Source organism: Equus asinus, chromosome 5 (genome assembly GCF_041296235.1).
Source record: "Equus asinus isolate D_3611 breed Donkey chromosome 5, EquAss-T2T_v2, whole genome shotgun sequence".
In the NCBI taxonomy this organism is placed as follows: Eukaryota; Metazoa; Chordata; class Mammalia; order Perissodactyla; family Equidae; genus Equus; species Equus asinus.
The window spans coordinates 86,908,284-86,927,395 of NC_091794.1; the positions used below are offsets into that span (position 1 = coordinate 86,908,284).

A 19,112-nucleotide genomic window follows, 5' to 3' on the forward strand; every position below is an offset into this window, starting at 1 on the left:
CATTGATTTTAGACTTTTCTTCTTTTCTAAAATAAGCATTTAAAGCTATAAATGTCCCTCTAAACATTGCTTTAACTGCACCCCACAAATTTTAATATGTTGTGTTCTCATTTTTGTTCAGTTCAAAATAGTTTCTAATTTCCCTTGTGTGTTGACCTCTAAGACTGAAGGGGATCATTGTCCAGATGTCTGGAGCTCTTTCTCTGTGTAGCTTTCTCCTTTTTGGTAGTTTGTTCCAAAATTCTAGCTATCACAGTCACCCTGAATTCTCTTTCCTCAATTCAGCAAAACTGCACTGTTCTGCTTGGTTCTCCCTCCTTGTCCCACTTTCCTATGTTAAATATGAGAGAATTCTGAGAAGAATGATGGAAAGTTGCCATAAAAGTAACTGACAGTAGTTACTGATGTAACAATTTATTAATTTCAACAAAGTCTGTACACTCAAGTAGCTGTTTCTAAGATTCATACCGTTGGTTACTGTCTGGGAAGGAGGATGAGGAAATGAGGGTATTTTTGTAGCTCTTGTTGGCTTCATTTTTTTCAGTTACTATTTCTTCATCTATTCTTAGGGAAGTTCTGTTTCTTCTGGCATTTTAAATTGCCTTGACTGGTGTTAGATTGGTGCCAGTGTATCTCTTTTCTTTTAAGTAACATTGGCAGATTGGCTTCCATAGTGCTTGCTCAACTCAATATCAATAATCCAGAGCCTGCCCTAATCTCCTATCTCTCAGTTGCCCGGGGTCCACATTTAGTCTGTTGGACATATGGTAAGTGTTTCCTGGGAATCAGGTTGGCTTTGGCTGTTTATCAGGTTGTTGCTTTAGTTAGTCATGGCCCTTTTCCAGTTATGTGTACATGCAGACATAATTATCCATCTCTTCAGTGCTTTGCTTCTACTGCATATTTTGTATATGTTATTCTAAAATATATTTTGTGTTATAGCCCGAGATCCTGGGCTAGGGTGAAGAAAGAGGCACCTCGGGCACAAAATTTAAGGAGGCACTCACTCTCAAGGTTGGGTGAGCCAGCCCTGCACTTACATGACTCTGAGAGTGAACGCTTCCTCAGTTTATATTGCTGCCAGTTCAGTGGGGAAAATATTCCAGCTTGTTCAGCAACCTGCTCTGCTGTTCCCATAGTCCTCACACTGGCCCTGAGAAATACCTTGGAGGTGAGTAGGAAGTCGAATAGCAGGACTTTCCCCAGCCCCCTCATCCTTCCATATGCTTCCACCGGAATAGCTCCTTTGTTTTCCTTTTTTTCTGTTTCATGTACTGGAGTTCTGTGTAAAAGGTCTCTGTAGAAGGGACTCATTGAGAAGGGGAACCACTGATGAACTGGAGTAGTACTTCCACATGCTAAAATATCCTGAGCCGAAAAATATTCTTTTCCTTCTTCTGTTCCACTTACTAGACAGGTTTCCCACTCTCTTAAAAACCAGTCTTCAAAATAGCCTCAAACGTTGGTGTTTAGCACTCTTTACAAAGCAGTACTCTCTGTTTTTATTTCATCTTAACATGTTTTCATTCTTTGTTTTTAGATGCCAGTGAAAGCAGGTGCCAGCAGGCGAAGACACAATTTGGAGTTGGCCTGAGATCTGGGGGAGAAATTCACCTCCAGCTTCTTGAAGGAACCCCCTCCCTCCAATCGTGTTGGGCTGCCTGCTGCCAGGACTCTGCCTGCCATGCCTTTTGGTGGTTAGAAGGGATGTGCATGCAGGCAGACTGCAGCAGGCCCCAGAGCTGCCGGGCTTTTAGGACAGACTCTTCCAATTCCATGCTGGTGTTTTTAAAAAAACCCCAAACTGAAGATGATTTGGGCTTTCCACATGAAGATGGTGTACCACATATTCTGGGGCTAGATTGGAGCAGGGCATCTTGGAGGAGACAGAACCCACACAGAGCTACACTCAGACCTGCTGTATCTTCCAGTGACCAGCAAAGCTTAATCAGGAAGCTTCTGAAGAGAAGTAGTCCCAGGGAAGAAGTAGTTACACCGTTAGTGACACAGCATTCTGAAATGAATGACTCCAAGGAACTAGATGATAGGAAAACCAATGGCTCTACAGAGGTAAGCAAATTATGAATAAGGAGCAGAGAAACTGTTAAATCTGCTCTCACATTTGGCACATGTGAGCAATGAAACTGATGCTTGTGGGCAGCACTCATAGACTGAGGAGTGTATGCAAAAAGCTGCCACGTGTCATCTTCATGGGTACTGCCCAGACGTACAAGGGTAACTTGACCTTAGAGGTGTTCACTCCATGCAAGTCTGACCTTTGTTTTGGTGAAAACAGAAAGCTGTTCATTATCTAGTCTAAGCTGGTTTTTGGCTACAGGTAAGTGCAATTGTGTGGGTGTTAATCTCCACCAACGATTCTGCAGTGTTTTCTGCCAGATTGCAAAACACTTGATTGATGTGGTTGCAGTCAAGTTCTCCTCCTCCTCCCCCATCTCTTGCCTGTAAACACATTCCTTATGAGATAGTTTCTATTCCAGACTGTAGTAACCATGTCTGGAACCACAGATTAAGACCTGACCTGCCAGGCTGGGTAGCCGGATGTGGCCATTAGCCAAGCGCTCTCTGGGGTGAATTCTCACCAAGCTTTGTATGCCAAGGGAGATGCCAGCAATAGAGTTTATTCTGCTTATTATGTGTCTTCATTGTTGATTTTCCTGGGCAAATGATTAAAAGGAATGACTCACTCTATGCTCAGTCTCTCTTGATTGCTGTGACTTATTTTTGTATTTCTTTTGTTCTAGTTGTCTCTATCAAGTTGAAGCCAGAGTGGGGAGGCTACGACATGCCAGGCACTGTGTGTGCTAATCGTTGTACTATGTGATTTTGTTTAATTTTCATAGCAATATTTCCACATAGGTATTATTAGCCCCATTTTACTAGTGAGGAAACTGAGGCCCAAAGAGGTTAAACGGTTTGCTCATGCAGTTAATTCAAACCTAGAATTGGAACCCAGATTTAATATTAAGAAGAAATCTTTTAGTGCAGTATTAGAGATACGGTCTTAGGTTTAATATGCCCCAAAACATTTATGGACACCTATTATCATTGTCAGGTACTTTTCTAAGCACTAGAGATACAAAGATGAACAAGAGAGAAGAGATCCGTGCCCTCAGGGAGTTTATAGTCTAGATTCAGACATGAACATAGGTATTTACAGTAGTGTATATTTATTGCACTAGGAGATTTGTGTAGACAACACAGTAGGAATACAAAAGAGAAAGTGATCCACTTAGGCAGGCAGGTGGTGTGTATGTGCAGGGAAGACTTTACAGCGATGTGTAGCTTGTTTCTTGAAGGATGTGTAGGATTTCACTACAGGGTTAAAGGTAATACAGAACATTCTGGACAGAGGCATAGTGTATGCAAAGGCTCAGTCAGTCAGCAGATATTTATTGCACGTTTACTATGTGCAAGTTACTACACTAAGCTAGGCACTGGAATATTATAGTAAATAAGATAAACATTATTTCTGCCCTAACAGAGCTTACACTCTGGCAAGAAAAACAGACATTACATTTATAATAAATCATTATAAGTTTGGTGCAGGTTATGAGAGGATAAGTGCAGAGAGCTGTAAGAGTATCTAACAGGCACCTAGTCAAGACTAAGGGTAAAATTAGACTACCCCAAGTAAGGAAAGTTGAAGCTGAGACTTGAAGCAGAAGTAGGAGTTAGGAAAAGAAACAAGCAAAGAGTATTTCAGGCAGAGAGAGTAATGGTTTCAAAGCTTGTTAGGTGCCCTAGAGCATGGCAAGATCAAGCAGTTGAGAGAGACTTGTCTTGTTTGGTAAACCAAGCAAGAGAGCTAGTGAAAGAAGAGGCTTGAGAGGTGTGCAGAGCCTGAGGCCTTCTTAAAATATTGGTCTTTATATTAAGCAGGGAATGATATGATCAGCTGTGTTGCTGTGTGGTGAATATACTGGAAAAGGGCAAGGATGTACACGGAGCAATCAAATAAGAGGCACTTCAGGCAAGGGAACCATTGCACTGAAGAAGGGGGTTGAAGATCCAGGAAAGGAGATAAGCAACAAATAATCCTTTAGAGCTGTGGTTCTCAGACTTTAACACGCATCAGAATCAGCTGGAGGCCTTGTTAAAAATAGAGTGCTGGGCCCCAAGTCCAGAGTTTTTGATTCAGTAGGTCTAGAGTGGGGCCTGAGAATTTGCATTTGTAACAAACTCCTGGAGAGTCCTGATGCTGCTGGTCTGGGAGCACTTTGTGAACCCCTGCGTTATAGGTCAGGTGGAGTCCAGAGCACGGAGCACAAGATTACCCTTAAGCAGGAGGAGAGACCACTCCTTCATTGTGATAGAAAGGAAGAAATGGGTGGATATAGGTGTAGCCAAGGTGGATTTTTAGGTTTGGTAGAAGGAAGTTGTGGTGTTCTAATCTCATTCCTGTTTTTTTCTGAAGTGGGATAGATCATTTACAGAGCAGAGAAGCAGAGGTAGGTAGAGTGGGGATAGGTGGGTAGTAGGGAGGAAAATCAGAGGTTTGGAGAGAATGTTAAAGGTCTGAAACGGCCATTGTGGAGGGTAGGAGAAAGCAAACTAGGTGATGAAATAGAAAGATTGCTGGGTAGCATTGAAGATGGAGACCATGAATTTATGAGTGGTACTGATCTTTATAGTTGTAAGATTCTCCTCAGTAGCTCTCAGCCACCTGTCAAGAAAAGGCTGATAGTTTGATTCATCTAAGATTGGGACTTTGCCAATCTTTTATAGAAGGAAAGTGGGGCATGGAAATTAAGGTTGTTGTCAAGAAAGTGGATGAAAGAGAGAGCATAAGAGGAAAGGAAAAGAGGCAAAGATGGGAGGGGCTGACAGAGATACGATCGAGGAGTTTGGCATTCAGAGGTTTCAATGATGAGAAGCAGATAGAAGGGCAGAGGTAAATGTGAGTCCTGGAAGGACAGGAGATGGTAGTCAGAGTATGGGATATTTGAATTTAAGATGTTGGAAGTGGAGAAGTTCTGGTGATTGCAAGATCTAGGGTGTACCTGTGGAAAAGAGTTGCTGGGGTAGAGTGGAGAAGAAATTTATTGGCAACAAGGAGCTCAAAGAACGTATTGAGTTATCCCTGTAGACATTGAGATAGACTTTAATAATGATGATGACGGTGACAGCAGCAATAGCTAATGTTTACTGAGTGAGCACTTACTATGTGCTAGGTACCATTCTGAATCCTTGATGTGTATTAACTTTTAATCCATACAACAAATCCTATGAAGTACTATTACCACCTCTATTTTATAAACGAGGAAACTCAGGAAAAGAAAGATTAAGGAACATGGCCAAGGCAACATAGCTAGTATATAGTAGTACCAAGTCTTGAACCCAGAAAGTCTGATTCTATCCAGTGTTTGTCCTCTTAATCCTCTTACTCTTTAGGCAAGGACTTGGAGTAAAGAGGCATTTTGAGAGCCAGACATCAAAGCCATCAGCTAAGTAGGAGGAGTATTGAGTAAGTTGGGAGATGACAGCTCTCATAAGGACTGAAGTGTAGTCACAGCAAGATGGCAAAGGAGAAGAGGTTTTCACAAAGAAGAGTAACTGTTTACAAAGGGCTTTGGGAAGGGGAGCAAATAAAATAGCAACCCCCCTTCAATCCTGAAGTATGGGGGAATAAGTAGCCATCATACTGTAAGGATACGTGGGAAACAGTATCCTCAGGGGAGGGCAGGCTTGCAGTTAAGAATAGGTGATCAGGGACCACTCTATGGGCATGTGACCCGTGCAGTTGTACAAGTCCCCACACTTAGAAAGGCGCTGGTTAACGCTCGGCTGTCATTGTCTTGAAATTCTTAGTAATTTTTTAACAAGGGACTCTGCATTTTCGTTTTGCACCAGACCTTGCAAATTATGTAGCCTGTCCTACAGAAGGTATAGGGAACAAAAGATGAAATGACTGAGCGTATAGGTGACTTTTTGATCATGAAGTAGAAATTCCAGACAGTTCGGTGGAATGTTTGAGAGAAAGAAAAGGAGGTTGGGTCTCACAGGAGAGGAAGTGTATATAGATCACTATAGGGGTAACAGTTGTAGTGTGGTAAATGTTAAACAACTGGTTTCCCCCCAGAAAACAAAAACAAGCCTTGACTTACAGACTTTGCCAATTTCCATGGTGTAAATACCACCATGACCAATTTCAAACTACCAGCATGAAGTCACTGAACACAGAGTTGGGGGAGAGAGGCATTGTCAGCTCATATGAGCTGGCTCTGGCACACTACAGGATAATTATGATCAATAAAATTAGACACAGACCAGTAAGATTAGAAATATGGTAGATTTAGGCAGTCTCCTGGAAGATGGTGAAAATTCGAACTTGACCCTTATAGAATTAAGGTATACGCTGGAAGGAAGATCCTGAGGTTGTATGGCTGGGGAGTTCTTTTCCTTCTTGTTTAGCAGCAGTGGGCAGTGGCAATAAATTGCTGCCAGTGAACAGGATCTCAAGCTTTATGGTCTAACATGAAGAGTGGGTAGACATGGGGGGAGGAATTTTGAACTTGGACTATGAGCCCCAAGAGTGAGAGTGGGCCTTTGTGCAGTGTTCCACAGAGGCATTACATAGTTTGGCATCGCATGTTGAGAACTGCAAGCATTGCTAAAGAACGGGGCAAAGTGAAGTCTTCAGATCCAGACAAGTTATATTTGACCTTATATGCCATGCTTAGGAGCTTGATAGTTATCCTGAAGGCCATGGATAGCTCTGGAAGGGTGGTGGGATCACCTTGTGCATTCAGAATAAACTGGTAGGTATTTCTTTTAGGAGAAGACTTGGAGTTCAAGCTTCTGCTTAATGCACTAGGGAAAGGAAGAGAAATGTATACACTGCTGATCTTCTCCTCCTAATTGGGGATGACTGGCTAGCAGCACTAGTTTCTAGTTTGTGCTCTTTTCACTAAGGTAGGTCAAGCAACTCTGCATCCAAAGTGGGAAGAAATTATATCATAAATTCCTTTTGTCTTGCCTGAAATGCCTGTAGAGCTGCAAAGGCATTGGCTTGTCAGTAGCATTTTTCATTCTTTTGGAAACATACATATATTGTATCCAAGAGCAGGTATTGTAGACCTTTTGCAATTCCAAACATGGATAGGAGTTTCACCAGTTTATTCCCCTTTCTCAACTTAAGGAAGAAGTTTGTACTGCTTGGTTTGTGTAATGCATCCTTTCTATGCCGTGAACCTCTGAATTGTTGGCAGGAGGAGCATGAAGGGTTGTTGATTGGGTCCTGGAATGTTTGCAGTACAAGCAGTTCAGCCACTGGCAGTTAATTGCTGCCAGTCCTGCTTTGTGAAAGGAGAAGGAGTGTTCTCTTTGAGCCCAGGAAATGAAGGTCCAAATAGGTATCCCCACATGTAAGGTTTGACTTCAGGAAAACTGAAGTGCTCCTGTTTCTGCCATCACCATGTCCCCATTTCCAGTCAATAATCACAGCATTTCAACCCCTACAAGCCAGTGGTTATCTGTGGAACAAATGCTGAGAGGATAAGTGAGCCAAGCCCTTGGACACCTCTCTGCTGCCTTTTTTCACCAAGGAAAACGCTTGTGCTGGCTCTACATAAGGCCGGAGCTTACCTCTTACCAGAGGATAAAGGCGTGGAATGTGGGCAGTAACAGAGAAGAGCCTTGCGTAACCAAGCACAGAACCAAGCACTTCTGTTTCTCTTCATCTGGATTTTTGTTTTGTTTTGGTTTTGTTTTCAGATTTTTTTGCTTGGTTGCTTGCTTTTGGGTTTTGCTTTTAAATCTTTCCTTTAATCTTTTAGGCTTGTGAGATTTTTGCCTCGGGTCCCTTTATTCTTCTGGCTATTATTTTCTGACAAGTTTGGAATCCTTCAGGGCCTTGTTTTCCCTAGACTGTCATTCTCAGTTATCTGAGCAGCAGACATGGAAAATTTTTTAGCCCCAGGCCCCCTTCCAGCCCTCTGACCTGGGTAATATGTGTGGGTTTCTCACCCCTCAGTGTTCTAGGCCCTTCCAGTGCTGTCTGTGTACATATGTGTTCACTGAGCACTCCCCCGAACCCCACCCCCCTACCACCTCCCCCCCACCGCCATTCTGATTTTACCTGAGTGGCTGATTGTGTCCAGAGAAAAACTGGGCAGCCTATTTCCTTGTGTGTGAGTGTGCAGAAATCCCTACTATTGTACTTTTCCCTTTTCAGAAGTATTAGTGCCTGAACCATAATACTTTTTCCTTATTTTATTTTCACCATAACACTTTTTGCTTATTTTTTTTTTCACCATAACTGCTCATTTTCTTCTCTAATCTCCTAAGAATCCTGGTTCTTTTATCTTCTTGTCTGGTTTTTATTCTGTGAAATGAATTTGAAGATGTGTTTATTGGCTACTTTGTAAGTTAATTTATGAAATGAGGTGATGAGGGTTTTGGTGTGAATCCTTTAACAGGTCCTTGCTAATTGACAGAACTTGAACCGTGGGAAAAATGTCTCAAAAACAGCCATCTCTTAGTTCTAACACTCCTGTCATCCCTCCCCCTTTCTCCCTTCGTTGGTGGTCTTAGTTTCTCCAAGGAGACTCTGAGAAGACATAACTTTGTAACTGACTGCAGAGATAAACCCTGCCGTGTTCTCCAACGTCAGCTTTAGTTGCTGAGAAGCGCTTTGGGATGTGTCTTTAAACCCTACTGGTTTTGCTACCCCAGGAGGACACTCTTTCCTCTAGTAGGATTTTGTTAGTGACAATGGTAGTTTTTGTCTTATTTTAATACAGTTGTGTCTCAAATCAAAATGTGTTGAAATCTGAATTTTTGTGAATTGTCCTTTGCTATTAAGTAAACATCAGAGTAGCAGGTGTCTTCCCAAGGAGGGCCCCTACCTGACTGTGATGAGATAACTTGGATAAGTGCGAATGTCCTGTGTGTGCCCTGCAGGCTCCTACTCAAAACGGAATAGTTCATGATGGAGGGGTTTTGGTCTTCTTGAGTTATGGTATTAATCACTGGGGCTGGCTTGGTTGATTTGGAGCCGGTAGTCCCAGACTAGGGGTGGGGAGGAAGAAGCAGGGAGAAGGAAAAGGAGGGAGAGAGAAATGGAGAGATGGAGAAAGAGCATGTGAATAGAAACCTTTCATCATTTCACCTAAACTTCTTTGAAGAAGAAACAGGTGTATGCACTGGGGGCATGATTGTATGACTTATGGTTTGTGCAGAATTGGGTTAGTTTTTATGATTTTTGTCAAGTGCCCAAAAAAATTGCCCAAGGGAATTCCACCCAAGTCTCCCCAACCCTATATCATTCCCTAAAAATTTTCAGTATTGCGGCTGGCCCGGTGGCGCAGCAGTTAAGTGCGTACGTTCCGCTTCAGCAGCCCGGGGTTCGCTGGTTCAGATCCTGGGTGCAGACATGGCACCACTTGGCAAAAAGCTATGCTGTGGTAGGCGTCCCACGTATAAAGTAGAGGAAGATGGGCATGGATGTTAGCTCAGGGCCAGTCTTCCTCAGCAAAAAGAGGAGGATTGGCAGTAGGCTCAGGGCTAATCTTCCTCAAAAAAAAAAATTTTTTTTCAGTATTACTTCATAGTTTCTGAAGTAAAATAATTTGCTCCGTATCATCTTTTTGTTTCCTTAAAAATAAATAATAATAAATAATAAACTAGCTGTTTCTTTAAAAATACAAATCTGCCTGCCTTGCTTAAAAATATTTGTACTCTTCTGCTTTTGGGAGTCTATTCTAAAGCAGTAATTCCTAAATAAAGAAAGAGCTTTGCAAACAATGATGAGACACTGTTTATTTAATAAAAAAGCGGAAGCAGTCTGTTTATTAAGGGGAAAGTGGACATTGTGCAGCCAATAAAAATACTTTTTGTGTTTTTGGTGAGGAAGCTTTGCTCTTAGCTAACATCCATTGCCAATATTCCTCTTTTTTTTTTTTTTGCTTGAGGGAGATCAGCCCTGAGCTAACATCTGTGCCAGTCTTCCTCTATTTTGTATATGGATCACCTCCTCAACATGTCTTGATGAGTGGTGTAGGTCCACGCCCAGGATCCAAACCTGTGAACCGGGGCTGCTGAAGTGGAGTCTGCTGGATTTAACCACTACGCCATGGGGCCAGCCCCTAAAAATACATTTTTGATTGCATGAATGGCTCTTTTGTTACTCTCTTCTACTTTCCACTCCAGCCACACTGAATGTTTGCTTTTCTGTGGAAACCATACTTTTTAAAAACAGCTTTATTGAAGTTTAATTGACATATCATAAACTGTACACGTTTAAAGTGTATAACTTGATTAGCTTTGACCTATGTATATACTCATAAAACCGTCACCACAAAAAAGACAAGGGACATGTCCTTTACCCCCAAATTTTCCTCCTGTCCCTTTGTAATCTGTCTTTCCCGCTCCTTTCCTTATCCCCAGGCAACCATTAATCTGCTTTAAGTTATTACAGATTTTCTGGAATTTTTAAATAAACAGAGGCGTACATTATGTACTCATCTTTTTAACAACTTTATTGAGATATAATTTCTATACTATAACACTCCCTGCTTTTAAGTGTACAATTCACTGATTTTAGTAAACATATAGAATTGTACATCATCACCACAATCCAGTTTGTTAACATTTCTATCACCCACCAAAATACCCTTATCCCCATTTGCCCCAAAGTTCCCTTGTGCCGTCCCCACTCCCACCCCCAGCTCCAGGTATCCCCTGCTCTGCTCTCTGTATAATTTGCCTTTTCTGGACTTTTCATGCAATGCGCAGTCTTTTGTGTCTAGCTCCTTTTACTTAGCGTGTTTGGATGTTCTTCCTTGTTGAGCATGTGTCAGTAGCTGGTTCCTTTTAATTGATGATTTAGTTTTGGTTTTCGGCATATGAATATTCAGTTGTGGTAGCACACATTTTTTCCATCCTTTCTCCACTGAATTGCTTTTCACCTTTTTTGAAAAGCAGTCAACCATATGTTTATGAATCTATTTCTGGGCTCTGGTTCTGTTGATTTATTTGTTTATATTGATATCAACACCACACTGTTGTGGTAACTATAACTTTGTAATAAGTCTTTAAATCAGATGTAAATCTTACAACTTTGTTCTTTGTCATCAAAATTGTTTTGGCTGCTCTAGGCCCTTTATATTTCCATATAAATTTTAGAATCAACTTGTCAATTTCTTTTTAAAAAGCCTTCTGGGATTTTGATTGAGATTATATTGGGGCTATAGATCAATTTGGAGAAAATTGATAGCCTAATAATAATAGTGAGTCTACTGATCCATGAACACAGTATGTCTTTTCATTTTTGTCTTTAATTTCTCTCAGCAATATGTTGTAGTTTTCAGGGTACAGATTTTGCATATCTTCTGTCAGATTTATCCATAAGTATTTCATACTTTTGATGCTATTATATATTGATATTTTTAAAAATTCAATTTCTGTTTGTTGGTAGTGTATAGAAATACAGTTATTTTTTTGTATGTTGATCTTGTATCCTGAAACCTTGCCAAAGTCACTTATTCATTCTGGTAGCTTTTTTGTAGATTTCGTAGGATTTTTCCATATATGTAATCACATCGTCTGTAAATAAAGACCATTTTACTTCCTCTTGTCCAATCTGGATGTCTTTTATTTCTTTTTCTTGCCTATTGCTCTGGCTAGAACCTCTAATACAATATTGAATACAAGTGGTGCAAGTGTGCATCCCTATCATATTCTTGATCTTAGGGGGAAATGAGTCTTTCACCATTAAGTATGAGTTAGCTGTAGGTCTTTTGAAGATAGCTTTTATCAGATGGAGGAAGTTCCTTTCTTTTCCTAGTTTGATGTGAATTTGTGTCAGAATACATGTTGGATGTTATCAAATGCTTTTTGTATGTCTATAGAGATGATCATATGACGTTTGTTTTTTTAGTGTGTTAATATAGTGGATAACTTGATTGATTTTGAGTGTTAAACCAACTTTGCATTCCTGGGATAAACCCCACTTAGTTATGATGTATTATCCTTTTTATATATTTTTATATTTGGTTTACTAAAGCTCTGTTATGTTTTTTTGCAACTGTGTTCGTGAAGGAATATTAGCCTGTCATTTTCTTTTCTTGTAATATCTTTGGACTTTGATGTCAGAGTAATGCTGGCCTTATAGAATGAGTTGAGAAATGTTTACTTTTCTTTAATTTCCTGGAAGAGTTTGCATAGAATTGGTACTATTTATTCCTTAAATGGTCAGTATAATTTCCTGGAAGCCATCTGGGCCTGGAGTTCTTTTAGGAAAGTTTTGAACTACAAATTCAATTTATATAATAAATATATAGCTATTTAGTTTATCTATAATAACTCTTCTTGAGTGATCTTTGGCAGATTGTGTCTTTCAAGGAATTTGTGCGTTTTATCCCAGTAGTCAAATTTATTGTCATAAAGTTGTTCACAATATTCCCTTATTGCCCCCTTAATATCTGTAGAATGTGTAGTCATGTTACCTCTCTCATTCCTGGTATTGGTAATTTGTGTTCTCTCCTCGTCTCTCCCTCCCACTTTCCTTCCTTCCATTCCCTCCCTCCTTCTCCTTCTTTCTCCGCCTGATCAGACTGGCTAGATTTCCTCAAAGACAGTCATTGGTTTCATTCATTTTTCTCTGTTGTTTTTCTAGTTTGTTGATTTCTGCTCTAATCTTTATTATTTGATTTCTCCTTCTTAATTTGGAATTCTTTTGTTCTTCTTTTTCTAGTTTCTTAAAGTGTAATCTAAAGTCATTGATTTGAGACTTCCTTCTTTTCTAACATAGGCATTTAGTGCTATAAATTTCCCCATGTACTGTTTTAGCTGCATCCAACAAATTTTGATATTTTGTATTTACAGTTTCATTCAGTTCAAAATATTTTTAAATTTTCCTTTTGACTTCTCCTTTGACCCATGGGTTATTTAGAAGTATGCTCTGTAGTTTCCAAATATTTGGAGGGATTTTCCAGATATTCTTTTATTATTGATTGGTAATTTGATGCCATTTTAGCCAGTGAACATTGTATGACTTGAATTCTTTTAAATTTATTGAGACTTGCTTTATGGCTCAGAATATAGTCTACTCTGGTAAATGTTCGATGTGCACTTGAAAAGAATATGTATCCTATTATTGTTGGGTGAGTGTTTTATAAATGTCAAATTGATTAATGTTGGTCAGACCTTCTATATCCTGACTTATTTTCTATTAATTTCTATCAGTTCTTTAGAGAGGTGATGAAATATGACACTATGTTTGTACATATATCTATTTCTCCTTACTGTTAGATTAGCTTTTGCTTCAGGTACTTTGAAGTTCTATTATTAGATGCATAGGTGTTTAGGTTTGTTATTGCTTCTTGATGAATTGACCCCTGTGTCATCATAAGTTTATCTTCTTTATCTCTGGCAATATTCTTTGCCCTGAAATTTGTTTTGTCAGGCTTTCTTTTGGTTAGTATTAGCATAATACATGTTTTTACATCCTTTTACCTTTAACCTATTTGTGTCTTTATGTTTAAAGTGGATTTTTTATAGACTGCATATAGCTGGATTTTGTTTTTTATCCAGTCTGACCATCGCTGCCAATTAATTGGAGTGTTTAGACCATTTAATGTCATTTTTGATGTGATTGGATTCGAATCTACCAACTTAGTATTTATTTGCTGTTTGTCTCATGTGTTCTTTGTTCATTTTATCCTTATTTTTAAGCTTTCCTTTGAATTAGTTGAGTATTTGTTATTTCCATTTTACCTCCTAATGTTGACTCATTAGTTGTGGTGGGCAGAGTGATGGCCCCTCCCAAGGATGTCAATGCCCTCATCCCAGGAACCTGTGCATAGGTTATGTTACATGGCAAAGAGGAATTAGCGTTGCAGATGGGATTAAGGTTGTTAGACAACGGCTCTTAAAATAGGGAGATTATGCTGCATTTTCTGGGCAGGCCCAATTTAATTACAATAGTCCTTAAAAGTGGAAGAGGAAGACGTAACTATGGAAGAAAGCCAGAGAGAGATGTAACATTGCTTGCTTTGAAAATGGAGGAAGGAGACAATGAGCCAAGGAAGCTGGGTGCCTCTAGAAACTGGAAAAGGCAAGGAAACGGATCCTCTCCTACAGCATCCAAAAAGGAACAGAGCTGTGCCAGCCCCTTGATTTTAGCCCATTGAGATCTGAGTTGGATTTCTATCCTACAGAACTGTAAGATAATAAATTTGTATGGTTTAAGCTGCTAAGTGTGTGGTAATTTTTTACAGCAGCAGTAAAAAAATTAATGCATAATTATAATTCTTTGTTATATAGTTTTGCTGGTTGCTATAGAGTTTGTAGTATACATCTTTAGCTTATCAACGACTACCTTCAAATGATATTTTACTGGTTCGTGTATAGTATAAGCACCTTACAAGAGTATGCTTCCATTTTCTCTTCTGGCCTTTATGCTATTGTTGTCATACATTTTACTTCGACATATGTTGTAAACTCCACAGTATATTGTTATTATTTTTGCTTTAAAGAGTCAGTTATCTCTTAATGAGATTTAAATAATAAGAAAAAATATATACTCAGTTAGTTGCTGTTTTTAGTGCTCTTCATTACTTTGTGTAGATCCAGGTTTCCGTCTGATATGATCTTTCTTTGTCTTGAAGGACTTCCTTTATCATTTCTTGTAGTGTAAGTTTGTAGTGATGAATTCTTTCAACTTTTGTAGGTCTGAAAAGTCCGTATTTCACCTTTATCTTTAAAAAACCCTTTCACTGTTTAAGTAAATCTAAATCGGCAGGCTTGGGTTTTTTTATTTCTTTGCTTTCAATTCTTTAAAGGTATTGTGGCAACATCTGGTAGCTTGCATTGTTTCTGTTGAGAAATCTGCTGTAATTTTTATATTTGTTCTTCTATACATAATGTGGCTTTTTTCTCTGGCTACTTTTAAAATTTTCTCTTTATCGCTGTTTTAAGCAATTTGATTATGTTATTTATAGGTGTAGTTTTCTTTATGTTTCTTGTGTTTGGAGCTTGTTGAACTTCTCAAATCTGGGTTCAAATGTGGGTTTCTAGTTTTCATCTAATTTGGAAATTATTGACCATTATTTCTTCAAAAATTTTCTGTCCCCTCTTCCTTTGAGAACTCCAATTAGGAACGTATTTGGCCACTTGAATTTGTTCTACAGTTTGCTGATGCTCTGTTCATTTCTTTTCAGTCTTTTTTCTCTGTGTGTTTTATTTTGAATAGTTTCTATTGATATATCTTAAAGTTAACTAATCTTTTCTTCTGCGTTGTCTACTCTGCCATTAAATCTCTACAGGGTATTTTTCATCTTAGATATTGTAGTATTCATCTTCCAGAAGCTTGAGTTGGGTTTTTTTTTTTTTCAATCTTCTACGTCTCTACTTAATATATGCAATCTTCCTGTAGCTTCTTGAGCATATGGAATACAATCATAATAATTATTTTAATATCCTCATCTACCAGTTCTGTCATCTATGTTATTTCTGGATTAGTTTTAATTAATTGATATTTTTCCTCCTTACAGGATTTATTTTCTTGCTTCTTTGCATGTCTGGTAATGTTTGATTGGGTACCAGGTATTTTCCTAGTTGAGTTCTGGATACTTTTGTATCACTATAAGTATTCTTGAGCTTTATTCTGGGATGTAGTTAAATTATTTGAAAACAATTTAATCCTTTTGAGTCTTACTTTTAAGCTTTGTTATGTGGGCCCAGAGCTGCATTGAATCTGGCATTAATTTTTCCCCACTGCTGAGGCAAGACCTTTATTAGTACTCTTAACTGATGTCCCATGAATTATGAAGTTTCCATTCTGGCTTTTTGGAATAGGTATTATTCCTAGCCCATGTGAACTCTGGGTACTGTCCCTTGTAATCCTTTGGGTAGTTCTTTCTCTGACCTTGAGTAGTTTCCACACATGCATGAGATGATCAGTACTCAGTTGAATACTTTAGAGCATCCTCTGCAGATTTTCAGAATTCTGTCTCTGTGCAGCTCTCTTCTCTCCCATACTTTTAGTTACATTTCTTCAACTCAGGGGTACTGCCAGTTTCTGCCTGGATTTTCTCTTCCTGTGCTGTGGCCTAGAAATTTCTCTAGACAGTAAGTTGGGGCACTCTTAGGATTCATCTAGTTTTTTTTCTCTTAGGGATTGCTTTTTTTCATTACCCAATGTCCAGTGTCTTAAGTGTTGTTGTTTCATATATTTTGTCTGTTTTTTCAATTGTTTCAGATGGGAGGATAAAAATCTGGTCCCTATTACTTCATCTTGACCAGAAGCAAAAGTCCACCATGTTTTGTGTCTTTTTCTTTTTTTAAACCTTTTGGCATTTACCTGCCTAACTACTACATGTTCTTTGAGACTCGCCCCAGGCTTTACTTCTTCTAGGAATCCTTCTCTGGTATCCACTTACCCAGATAGGGCCCAGATGCTCTCCTAAATGTTTGTGCAATAGCCTAAGCTTTATAATCGTCTCAGACAGAAGTCTGAGAATATGATGCTTATTGTTCAAATTCATTCCTTCCATATATGTCCTTGATCTTGTCCCCTTGCATCTTTAGTTACTCTTACATTGCTCTCTTTTCCTTTTCATCTCAAAATTTCTGAGGTAGCCTACACTTGCTTTCGCTTTTTCATTCACTTGTATTTAATCCTCAGCCCCGTGGAATTTGGTTTCCAAGCTGCTCTTGCCAGGGTCACCTGTAACCTGACACTTGCCGAGTGTAGTGTATTCTTTTGAGTCCTTATCTGATTAGATCTCTCTGCATTATTTCATATTGGTTGCAATTGTCCTTTCTTTCTTGTTATAGCACACTTTCCTGATTCTTTTCCTTCTATTTGACCATTCCTTCTTAGTCAGTTTTGTGGGTCATTTTGTCTGCTCACATCTTAACCCTTAGTATTCCCAAGTATTCTATTTTCAAGGCTCTGTTTCCTTTACTTACATGCTCTTCTTGGGCAAGCTCATTTACTCCCATGGCTTCACTACTATCTTTGGGAACTTAATTCCAAGTGTGGGTCTCTATTTGAATTTCCCAGAGGTACTTCAGATTCAATATGTCTAAACCATAACTTGCCTGTTATTTTCTTAAAGCTGCTCCTTTAGTTTTTTGATACCACTATAGTTAGTCCCTTACTCAAGCTAGAAACATGGAGTCATCTTAGCTTCTTTTCCCCAAGCCCCAGATACATCTCAGCTTCAGAAATATTAGATCCTTAATATTTTAAAATCTGTCCCATAGGGGGAATTTCCAGTAATGGTGGGAGAGTAAAGTGCTCTCCTGAACCCTCCCACAGAAAATAATTATAAAATATGTAAAAAATGTATTTAAAGAAACTGGAAAGGATCCAAAAGCAGACAGAACCTAGAGGAGAGTTTACTTTTGAAAAACAGCAACTAAAAGTGATAAAAATTGTGAGTTTGCAGCTTTGAAAAATTTGCCTGAGGGTATTCATCAATCCCTAAAGTAGAGGAAGGTGGCAGAGAAAAACCTCAGCCTTACTTTCTTATGGTGGCAAAGAACAGAGTTCAGAATAGAAAAATTATGTAGATATTTGAGGGGAAGTGCCTTTGAAAGTAAGAAAATCACAGAAGAGAGTGAAACTCATAACCTGACTATAAAATCTACTAAAATCCCTGGCTGAACCGCTCAACTACACTGTTCCCAACCATGTGTATCTCAGGTGGCAGAAATCTGAAGTCTTATTGACTTGAGCTGTCAGAGGACAGAGTCTAGGGCTGAAAAATTGGGGAGTGATCTCCAGAAGTAAAGAAAGCACAGTGAGAGCAGGCCCCAAATCTGAGTATAATCTGTGGCCAAGTTCTTGGCCAGTTATTAGATTACCCAAGAAGACCTGCAGGGGACCAGGCTAAAAAAGTAGCTGCAAGAATTACACAGAGGTATCAGTTGCTGCACATTGCAGGGGAAGCAAAGTCTAAAGTTTAAGTCCAGATAAGTTACTTGCCTATTAGGAATAAAACCCCCAAACAATCACAATCCCAAGGAAAACAAAGTAGAATCCAGAGTTACTACAACTGGTAGCTAGAATGTCCAGTATTCAAACAAAATTACTAGACATGCAAAGGAATAGGAAAGAGTACTCATACTCAGAAAAAAGCAGTCAATAGAAACTGACTCCAGCTTGACTCAGATGTTGGAGTTAGTAGTCAAAGACTTCAAAGTATGTTCAGAGAACTAAAGGAAATTAAAGGGAAATGGTTTTAGTGAGTGAACAGTTAAGGAATTTCAAAAGAGAAATGTAAGCAATTTTAAAAATGGGAAAATGGAAAGAAGAGAACTTCCACTTATGGTATCATAAAGGGGTACATAATTTTCTCATTGTAAAAAACAAGTATAAAACTGGACAACATTGTCGAAACCAAATATTTCAGGCCATTAGAAATATAATGGAGGCAGAGGCAAAGTGAGAAGCATTTATTCTTGAAAAGCTGGTAATGCTTTGAGCAAGTACAGTGGGAGTCTGTAGTCTGCTTCCTGGGGCCTAGCCATCTGTCCCTACCTCCATCACCGCAGCTCAGGTGACAAGAAATGTAGTTTTACCAGTGTGTGGCTGGACATGAAAACTAGTAACTTTTCTGCCAGAGGGGTTGGACTTAATTTGGGACAGAGGGTGAAAACGCACAACTAAAAGTGGCAAACTTGATTGGGAATTAATAGAGAGAATCCACAGCTTTTCTAGCCCGAGGTTGCAATGCCAGTTGGGGTAAGTGGTGGACCTGCTGGAAACTTAATAGGAAGATCCTGAAAATAAGAAAGCCATAGAAGGGCTGAGATAAGCTCTACAGATGACTGAGAAACTACCTGCACATGCAAGAGAGACCCAAGAGAGGCTGGTAAAAAGTAAAAGTCAAGGGAGACTTGAGGATTGGCTGCTACTTTGAATGCAGTTCCCCAAGCAACACACGGATGGATTGGCAGAGGTGAAGCTTTATGGGCTCGAAGTATTTGAGTGACCGCTGGCCAAATTATTGGCTGACTGCCAAACTATGCAGATACAGGTGTGATGCCTAGGAAGCTGGGCTAAAATAAAAACTGGAATAAAAAAAAACTGAGCAGAGATATCAATGGCAACATACTGTGGGGGCGTCAGATTCTGTAGT

General features: G+C 39.3%; 1 protein-coding gene across 4 annotated transcripts in view; it reads left to right on the forward strand.

The window, feature by feature from the left end:
- The window catches only part of KIAA0319L (KIAA0319 like), a 90,012-nt gene that overhangs the window by 28,310 nt on the left and 42,590 nt on the right, over window positions 1-19,112 (forward strand). For all 4 annotated transcript variants that reach the window (XM_014840095.3, XM_014840096.3, XM_014840099.3 and 1 more), the window contains one exon: window positions 1,541-2,070. In XM_014840095.3, coding sequence (XP_014695581.1) covers window positions 1,541-2,070 — 530 coding nt within the window. The remainder of the gene's footprint in view (window positions 1-1,540; window positions 2,071-19,112) is intronic.